Source organism: Rhamphochromis sp. 'chilingali' (assembly GCF_963969265.1).
Source record: "Rhamphochromis sp. 'chilingali' genome assembly, chromosome: 21".
Taxonomy (NCBI): Eukaryota; Metazoa; Chordata; class Actinopteri; order Cichliformes; family Cichlidae; genus Rhamphochromis; species Rhamphochromis sp. 'chilingali'.
Genome location: NC_137949.1, coordinates 29,999,812 through 30,010,160, shown reverse-complemented (window position 1 = coordinate 30,010,160; position 10,349 = coordinate 29,999,812). Strand labels below are relative to the sequence as shown.

The 10,349-nt window shown below is 38.5% G+C and overlaps 1 protein-coding gene across 2 annotated transcripts; it reads left to right on the top strand.

The window, feature by feature from the left end:
- Nucleotides 1–1,521: 1,521 nt before the first annotated feature.
- LOC308389768 (uncharacterized protein) lies at nucleotides 1,522–9,568 on the top strand. Of its 2 annotated transcripts, XM_080871296.1 has the most exons (10): nucleotides 1,522–1,610; nucleotides 1,735–1,797; nucleotides 2,064–2,248; nucleotides 2,639–2,728; nucleotides 2,999–3,265; nucleotides 5,352–5,441; nucleotides 5,709–5,975; nucleotides 6,054–6,220; nucleotides 7,339–7,475; nucleotides 8,968–9,568. In XM_080871296.1, exons 3-10 carry the CDS (start codon nucleotides 2,110–2,112, stop codon nucleotides 9,110–9,112), a joined length of 1,302 nt encoding a protein of 433 aa, XP_080727422.1. In that variant the 5' UTR covers nucleotides 1,522–1,610; nucleotides 1,735–1,797; nucleotides 2,064–2,109; the 3' UTR covers nucleotides 9,113–9,568. The 2 variants fall into 2 exon arrangements, with proteins under 2 accessions (XP_080727422.1, XP_080727421.1); XM_080871295.1 differs by lacking the exon at nucleotides 1,522–1,610 and having other exon boundaries at nucleotides 1,669–1,797.
- Nucleotides 9,569–10,349: the final 781 nt, after the last annotated feature.

Below are 10,349 nucleotides of genomic sequence, written 5' to 3'. Positions count from 1 at the left end.
TCGCTAAAACTGTGTGATCAAGGCCAGGTTTCTTAAGCAGTGGCTGCACTACTGCATGTTTGAAATTTGCAGGAACCACACCAGAAGACAGACTGCTTTTAATAATGTCAAGGACATACTGTCATATACTAGGAAAAATTTCTTTAAAGAATTGTGGAGGGACAGGATCCCGAGTGGAACCTGTGGGCTTAATATGGCGAACCACATCCTCTAAAGTGGAGAGCGTCACAAGCTCAAACTGAGTGAAAACAACAGCGTAAGGGACAGAGACTGAGGGGTCAGAGTCAGGAGCTGTGATAAGAGCCCTGCTGGTGATGACCTTAAATAAAAAAGTTCAGAAAATCAGTTCAAATCTCAGGAGAAACTTCCAAACAGACATTCAATGGAGTATTGAGAACAGTGTCAATGGTCCTAAATAACACACGTGGGTTATGACAGTTGGAAGAAATAATATTTGCAAAATATTCCCTTTTTGCCTCTTTAACAGTGTTCTGGTAGCGATGCCAGCAGTCTTTGAGAATTTGAAATGATACATGCAGTTTATCCTTTTTCCACCTCCGTTCTGCTCGACGACATTCCCTCTTAACAGCACGACTGCTCTCATTAAACCAAGGCTCAGGTTTGGCCTTGGGCTGCCTGGTTTTTAAAGGAGCCACAGAGTCCAAGACGGTTTGACAGCAAGAATAAAACCAGGAATTAAGCTCTTCTGTGTCAGAGGAGACCAAGTCAGAAGGGCCACCGAGCTGATTAAAAGCAGCAGAAAACTGCGCGGCAGTGGCGGGGTTAATAACCCCACAGCTCCGAGTAGCAGCACCAGATTTAACTACAGTATGTGTAAAACCAACATTGAATAACACAGGCATATGATCTGAGAGTGCACAGTCACAAATCTCCAAGTTAGTGACAGGCAGACCATATGACAGAACAAGGTCCAGTGTGTGTCCGTGCTCATGTGTAGGGCCACGTACGGACTGTACCAGGCTAAAAGAGTCAATAAGGCTTAAAAAGTCCTTTACCAGTGGCTTATCAGAACAACATACATGTATATTGAAATCTCCAACAATAAGAACACTATCATAGTTGGGTATAATCCCAGCTAAAAAAATATCAGAGAAATCACTTATGAAGTTCTTATTGTATTTCGGGGGACGATAGATGACAGCGCAGAAAACCGGGTTTGTACGACTCACCTCAAACGAGGTAAGTAAGTCCGAAGCTGGAGAATGAAGGCTGTAGAAAACACTGCTTACATTTGTAATCCTATTTGTAAACGGTCGCTGTGCCTCCACCTCAAAAGTTTGTGTGACTTCTTTAGTCTCCTCCCAACTTGTAAGAGATAAACTTGTCATGTGCAAACGTACCCATATCCATACTTTACAAGTGAAACATGACCTCTTTAAGTAATTGTTAAATGCCAAAAGAATGATTTATATGATGGGCCTGAGAGGTGAAATGCATTGCAACTTAAACACCACACCATAAGTGATTTTGGGAGACATTATGAAAGAGCTGCAGAAGTGACAGAAATGGAAACACCAAGGATTACACTAAGACATGCTTAAAAGAAGAGGAGGATTCATCCGTGTTGTGAGGGAGAAAAAAGGTACAAGGTAATGTGTGTTCTAACTGAATGTGTCACTGTAGAAGCTCTTCATGAGCTTCTACAGTGTTTTTTTCTGCTTCTGCTATGGTTTCTGTGCTTTTGCAGCAGCAAACCTTTTTTCTTGAACACAGGTTGCTATTGAAACTGTATCTGACAGCATGGCAAATCTGCAAGCACCACTATTGGACCAACTGGTAAGTATTTGCACATTCTTTCTAATTAAAGGGTTTCCAGGTAAGCTGACAACAGTTTTTAACTAAAAACATCAAATAATAATAAATAGATCACACACACATACACATTTAATTTTTTATTAATAGTTGCTCTGTGCAAAAAAAAAAAACAAAAACTGAGCTTCAAGGGTTAGAGTTTCAATTTTTTTTTTACAGTGCAAACTATGTCATCGTACAAACAGAACTGGTTTGGTTGATCTTGTATCACATTTGGATTTTCTTTCTAGGCTATGAAAAAATAAACTAATAAAAGCTTCATAGGACACCGAGGAAATGAGACTATGGGACATGCCCACACGTGTATTTAAGGCAGAAGAAAGCAGAGCAGTGCACAAAACCTGCAGCAGTGCAATGGAGACACAGAGGAAGACAGGATCAGTTTCCTTCAACAACTATAAAATATTTAGAAACGGTATGGTCTTAAAATTATATGTTGCCTTCTATTATACTTTCTGTTGAATTTATCAGTGTTTAGATTTTCATGATTGAAGAATCCTTACTAATAAGAAACAAGGAAAGTAGTTCAGGTTCATCATCATGATCATCAAATATGACATTTTATATATTTAAAAGTGTGCAACTCAAAATGAGCTAAAATACCTTCTGAGTTACGTCATCCGAATTTCTGGTTTTTCATTTATTTGCTGCACCCTTGAGCTGTCGGCTGCTGTCAACAACAACCTGATTAAAAATGAATTCAGATTGTTTTATTTATCTAAAACCTTTCCTCCCAAAAAGCAATATTGTCTGAATTCAGACACATTTTGTCTTTTTAAAATGTATGTGTGACCCTGTATTATAGGTGGAGATGGATTTAACCAGTGGGTTATTCTGTGTCTGGGACTCTTGAATGCAGTTCTGCTGATAGTCGCTGTTGTTCTTGGGATTAACTGTGAGTATTAGAGTTTGTGTGACCTTACAATTTTATTTTCTCTATTGTGTAGAATTTCACAATGCACGTCGACCCTGAGTAATCCCATAAGGAGAATTGATACCTTTTTTTTTTCTTGATTGCAAAATACTTAGAAATGTAATTTGACCCCATCCATTTCAACATGACAATCATTTTAAAACAGTTTTGCTATAATATCCAACATTTAGTTGATCTTTACATGCCTTACATAATCTAATCTAATATAAAATGCAATGTTTCCCTGTTTAGGTGCCAAAGTCAAAGAGGGCTCCTTGCACATTTCCAACCCAGCTGTAACACAGCTCTTCAATGAGCTCGACTATCTCCGAAGCAACCACAGCGATGTGATCGAAGCTGAAGAGGAGGCCAAGAAGGCGTTAGAGAGCGCGATCAACAACCACAAAGAAGTAAAGGTGAAAATTGAGCAGCTGAAGACCGTCAATGATGGTTATCAGAAACAGATGCAAGCACTGCAAGTGGAGAAGGCAAACCTGAAGTCCAATGTATCAGCTTTAGGTGAGAAACTTTTATCCTTATTTATGTTTTCTTGTGTTAACTTGAGAAGATGAGATATCCTTTGTTTCTCTCAGAGGGATCTTGTGGCGGATGCCTCCCTGGTTGGGCTCTTTTCAACTCGTCCTGCTATTTCTTCTCCTACACCGAGTCCTCTACTGTCAAAAAGAACTGGCATGAGAGCAGAGAGTTTAAACTTTTAGAAGCATCAGGATAACTGATTTATGAGAAAATGTCATTTCAAGCAAGTCCCTAGACCAGGGTTCACCAACCTTCAACATCAACAGGGACATTTTAGCCCCTCCGACCGTATTCTGGGACAAAAACAGACACATGCGCACTCGTGCTTATGTGTCTGTAGTGCAGCCGGGGGGGGGGTGAATAGTCCGTTTATACCTAATACAAGAATAATAAGATTTCTTAATAAGATGAAGAGCTTTTTACTTTCAAGAACTGTTTTATAGATGCTATGAAGAGGAGGGAAAAAAATTGGAAATTGGAAAATTCATCAAATAGAAAATAGTCCACTTTCAAATAAATAAAACGCAGCAGTGGCCGAATAGTTTTAAAGTAAAAAGAATAATCGTGATAACTATTTGTCTGTAATTATCACTTCAGTTCATTTTAATGTGCTGTCATCTTCTGTTTTTCATCAAGCCGCAGGCAGCAATCAACCGTCCAGCCCTGGGCGTAAAAAAAATACAAAAGCTGATGGTGGAAAATATACATAGATAGTTATTGAAAAACACCAGAATATTCTGTAACAATCCAGCTCACAAAACCTTAAATACATGTGGACAAATCACCGGATACACACAGCTAGCGTTGCATGCCCACGTGATGTTTCGATGCACATTTAAGGCTGCCAGCTTCGCACCGATCCACAAAAGTCCTAGTATGAAACAAGTATGTGCAAATCTTTGCTTGTGGGTCATATCGTAATGGCAGATTTAGTGCAGAGAACTCTGGGAAATGTGCTCTGAGTTTGGCTCGTAGGTGGTAACTAGCTGTCTGGTCTGGGTCAACTTATCGCAAAGTGGATAGATGGAGAGAGGCATCGGAGGGTTGCACCAGCAGAACTTTATTCCTGGATGCGCTAAACACAGTTTGCAGATTATTGCTAACATTTCGCTCACAACTGGGCCGGTTAGACTCTTTTGGCTGCAGTAGCTCCAACTATAAACATACTTTTCTCACTCTTTAAACTTCGTGCTGCAGATGTAACTCGCACTCACTTGTGCACAGAGAGGCCGTCTCTGTTTTCCCCACAACATTCAACCTGTGGCACGGAATACATTACCATCAGACTGTTTTCTTAAAGCAGGCTATCCCTGTAACATGCAAATTTTTCTTACTTTTATTTTTTCCGCCCAAAACTTGAGGGAGCCACAGCTGAGGACGAAAGAGCCACATGTGGCTGCCGACCTCCATCCTAAATCAAATTACTGGTTTTCACAGAAACACGAACAGATGTCAATGGCCCAGAATTCAAGGCAGAACTGATACACCCACAGCAAGCATTACGTATTCAAAGTCAGTTTTTTGAGGCTATAAAAGAGAAGTCAGACAGATCAGTAGGCATTACAACCAACACTGCAGTCATGGATAATCCACAGAGAAGGCCAAACGAGAACAATGACACACCGTCCAATGATATATTTAGGCAAGGTACGAGTTTCTTCCACAATGACTCGTTTAGCCATCACTTTTTCTCCTCTTTTCTTTCCATTTCATCTTTTTTTTCCAGGTAGTTTCCTGAAGTCAGTGTTGCCTATTTTAGTGGAAGAACATTAGTTGAAATCATTCTTAAATATTTGCTAAACCTGTGTGCTTTTGTAGGATGCTTGCATATGAAGTTGTATTTGTATGAGGTCAGATAAACCTAAATATAGCTACAGTAAATAAGATGTGTTTTCTAATGTAGCTGGTTTGTGGCTTGACCGCAAACTCATTGCAGCTGTGAGGATATACAGTTCACTTGTTCAAGCATGCCTACAAAGCAGAAGAAGCTAAGAAGGAAAATGTAAGTCAATTGTGTTTTCTGCCAAACATTGAAACATTACAATATTTTTATGTTTATTTACTAAAGGTGGATCAACAAAGTACCCACCGATTATACCGTTCCTTGGATTGCTGAACGCTGTGCTGTTGATAACGGCTGTTGTTATTGGAGTTAACTGTGAGTGTGAAAATTCACATTAAGTTTCGTTTCCCACTTTTTTTAATTTGGAAACTTACTGATAAACTGCTGATAACACACTTTCACTATAAGATTTTAGAGTAATCATGTTAACACAAGCAGTAACACATCTTTTAAATAGAAAATGTTCTAGTTTGTTGATTAAAAAACTATTTTAGTTCCTTCTAAACAAAACTGTGTCAAGATTATTTTCCAGTACTTTGAAATGTGATTCAACTATTGATATTTTGACACAAACATTTTCAGGTGCCAAAGTCAAAGAGGGCTCCTTGCACATTTCCAACCCAGCTGTAACACAGCTCTTCAGTGAGCTCGACTATCTCCGAAGCAACCACAGCGATGTGATCGAAGCTGAAGAGGAGGCCAAGAAGGCGTTAGAGAGCGCGATCAACAACCACAAAGAAGTAAAGGTGAAAATTGAGCAGCTGAAGACCGTCAATGATGGTTATCAGAAACAGATGCAAGCACTGCAAGTGGAGAAGGCAAACCTGAAGTCCAATGTATCCGCTTTAGGTGAGAAACTTTTATCCTTATTTATGTTTTCCTGAAATGTGTTAACTGGAAAAGACGATAACTCTTTGTTTCTCTCAGAGGGATCTTGTGGCGGATGCCTCCCTGGTTGGGCTCTTTTCAACTCGTCCTGCTATTTCTTCTCCTACACCGAGTCCTCTACTGTCAAAAAGAACTGGCATGAGAGCAGAGAGGACTGTGTTAGTCGTGGCTCTGACCTGGTTGTGATCGATAACCAGGAAGAGCAGGTGGGTTTAAAACAAACAAGGATGACTGTAAAAAATAGGTGAGATAGACAGAAAGTCTACATGCCTAAGAGACCACAGAGAGTGATTAACATGGATTTAAATTCTGCTAATCGTAGAGCTGATTATAAAGTTCATATCGAGTATGTTTATCTTCATTTAGATGTTATTACCCAAGAACCAGCTGTTCTTTCTGGGTCACCTTTTAACAGAATAGACATCCAAAACTCAAACTACATGCAGTCAACAAATAAATTTAAAGAGAAATATATGTTATTAAAAAATCAAGTAAACAATTAGCAAAAAACAGCAAACAGTCATGTCAACATGCTATAATCTGCTTCCTGTTAATAAACATAAGGTACAGGTGATGGAAAAATTAAAAAATGTTATGTAGTTTAGTTTATTTATTTATATAGCACATTTAATTACAACAGTGGTGTTGACCAACGTGCTGTACAAACATACAAATTACACAATAAAATAATGAATATCAATTAACATCAATGCCAAATAACAAATAAATAAGTAAATAACTCTCATGCAGCATTAAAAGCCAATGAGTAGAGCTGTGTTTTAAGATAGCATTTAAAAAGATTGAGGGTAGGAGCCTGTCTGATGTGGAGAGGCAAATTTAGGCAATTTAGGCACTGAAACCTCCCGAGAACAGGGTGACTGTATAGAAATTGCAGCTGAAAAAATACATTATTTTCTAAAATTATTGACAGAAAGGGAAGCTTTGAAAGAGGCCTGAAGCTTGCAAGAACAGAGGAATCGAGATTAGTTTCTTTAATCACAGGCTGCACAACACCTGAGTTAAGACTGCTATTAAAACTGACCACCTTGAGAATCTTTTTTAAGAAATGTGTTGGAACAACATCATTTGGACAAGATGATGTCTTTATGTCATTACAAAGTTTTTCCACCTGATCAAATCACACAGGCTCGAACTGCTCAAAAACAGTAGAGCAGGTGAATGTAATGTAGCCACAAACTGGCACTGTACAAGTCAAGGTCGTGCCCTGAAAATGAGTTAATTTCTATATTGGTTGTTATAATTAGGTCATTTGAAAACTTTATTTTAGGTGTTAACTGATTCTTTTTTTCTTTTTTTTCTTTAGAAATATGTGAGTAACATAATCCAAAATATGAAAACCAGTAATAGTAAGTGGGAGAATGGATTCTGGATTGGACTCACTGACATGGAGAACGAGGGGAACTGGACATGGATTAATAATGTCACAGAGGTGCAACAAAGGTGAGAACAGCACCAATCATTTCTTCATACTTTTATGTTAAATAAATTAATTATATTATATATATTATCAATCAAAAGCTTTAGACCATGTCATGGTACTGGGTTGGTGACCCAGCACCATGTTGTTATTCTTCTTGTTGTGGTTATTATCTGACGATTTGATGTTTTTTATGTATTCTAGTTGAGAGGTTTTCTTCCTGTGCTTCCTTTGCTGTGTGCCTAGTTATCTGTCAGTGTGCTCCATCTGTGCTCTGTTTCATTTCCCTGAGTCTGTGTCATGTCCCTATGTCTGTGTCTGTAGTCCAGCCTGTGGGTTCCGGTTTTACTTTTAGGGTCTGTGTCTCTTGTCTCCTCATGTTAATTAGGATCAGCTGTGCCTCCTGTTTGCCATTCCTTGTTGTTCCTCTGTGTGTGTACTTATAGTGTGAGGTTGCCTTTGCTCGTTGTCGGTCCGTCTGCGTTAGTTGCTGTTTCTCAGCATGTCTCTGCTCAACATTCTCCTTGTCATCCCTGCCTGTCTCGCCCCATGTTCCCGTGCCTTTTGTCTCCTCATGCTTCCAGGTATCCCAGTGTTTAACGTTTTGTGTTTCAGTTTGGGTTTGTATGAGGTTAGTTTTCCCAGTTTAGGTTTTGGAGCCCCCCGTTCCATTTTTCCTGTTTTTGTCACTTTGCCATCACTGTAAATAAACGATCACTCGCATCACAGCCTTTGCCTGCATTTTGGGTCCTTCCTTCACAAACACCACATGACTGCCGTAGCAGCCATTTTTTTATTGAAAATTATACAGTTTCATGTGTCATTGCACTCTGAAATGAAAGCATAGTATAAATAAGCCTATCACACAAGCTGTTAACTCTGAGAAACATGTCCTCTGATTCAGTTGTGGCTTTGAGTCTGCCAGACCTCTTCCTGTCAGAGTTTTCCTCAGTTTCTTGCCTTTTGATGGTGAAGCAAACTGTACTCACTGACACCTTGACTTTCTTTGCAGTTTCTCGTTGGGAAAGACCTACATTTTTAAATGTTATGATGATCTGTTTCTCTTCCATTGTTAATTGCCCTTTTCTCACCATTTTTGGAGCAACACACTAATTTCTCCAATACAGTACTGTTCAACTGATGCTCACGAGGTAATGATACCACAATGTGATCCAACACTGCTTTTATGCAGACAGAGGTGGTTGTAAGTAATCCAGAAAAGTTGGAACACCTGTAGGAATTAGTAGCACCAGCTTCCAAGGCTTCATCAACCTCTGTTTTGGGTTCCCTGATAAAGGCCTTTCTGTATAATTCTAAAATGTACATTGGGTAACCGTTTTTTCTTTTTTTTACCTCCGACAGTTCACCTGATGTGAACCTTTGTACCAATCCAAGCTATTCATTGGACTTGAATGACTTGAATTGCAATAAATAACTGAAAATATTGGGTGTTTTAAAACTTTTGACCGGTAGTGTGTGGTTTGAAGTTAACAATACATGATGCAATTTTCTTAGGTACTGGATGGATGGAGAACCAAACAACGGCGGAGATTTTGGAGAACATTGTGGGGTTGCAGTTCACTCCGCCTTTAATCCCTGGAAGACCCGCTATGATGGAAATTGTGACTTGAAGCAGTTGCACTGGATGTGTGAAATGTAAATAAGAAAAACTCTTTTCACTCCTGATATGATGCTAAAAAAGCATTTTTAACAAGAAATATTTTATCAGTTTTTGGGTTATTTTTCATATTCAGAGTCTACAACAGTGCAGTTAACATTCTAATTACTTTAGAGGTCTGTGTGAAAATTATTTGTTATTAAAAGAAATTCCACTAAACCTAAAGCCAGCCTGGTTAGTATCAAGAAAAAAACTATTATAATAACAATTAACATTATTTTGGAAATAGAAGCATAAAGAGTAAATGCTATGCAATAGACAAGTTGACATTAAACTGTAACACGTATACCATATGTTTTTTATGTGGATCTACTTTTTTTGCTATGGTAATTGTTTGATATGCTTGTTCTTGTGTCTTTTAATCGTGTATTTCTGTTATTTTTCTAAATAAATAAGGACAAATGTGGAAACATAAATATGGATGGTTAGGTTCATTGGAATTTGTAGGCAGCACAGAAAACATCTGTGAACTAAATCTGATTTTGCTAAAAAACTTGGCAAGTTGCTCTGAAGTCATGGCAAAGGCAAAAAAGAGAGACTGTTATTAAATGAATTTGATACAATCAATGTACACCCTTCACAAGTTTCCAGTCCATAACTGACATAAAGAGAGAAACAACCCTTCACACTCTGCTGATCTAAACCAGAGTACCTGCAGAACAGGGACCGCTGCACTGTGCTGTACCCAAAGTGGACTATGTATGATCATTGTATTTTATTATAATTATACAGCACAGAAGAAGGATCCTTGCACCATGAAAATGGCCTAGGATTTTATCAAAACTAGGCCACACAGCCATGGCAGCAAGACAGGTGCAGATAGAAATGCTAATTAAGAAAAAGTTTATTAAAGAAACATGAAGAAGAAACTCAAACTCACAATGTAACTGTCAGTGGTGCATGAAGAGTTGGTGGATGCAGTGTTAGGTGCACAAGAGCAAACCAAACAGCAACCAAACTGCAGATGTTGCTCAGGGAGGAGAGAAAACTTAGCGCACGTTTGAATTCATGGCACATGCCAACAATTCATTTTTACATGAACATAATGTACTAACCAGTGCTGAACGTGGGCTTCATTTCTTTTGGACTTACTACATCTTATCTGTAGAAAGTACATTTCGTTTATGCAAAGATATTTTGACTTCTTCCTTTAAAAAATTCTAACTAAAATTTAACTAAAAAGGAATTTATCATTCAGCTCAGCAGTAGTGCCTTATTT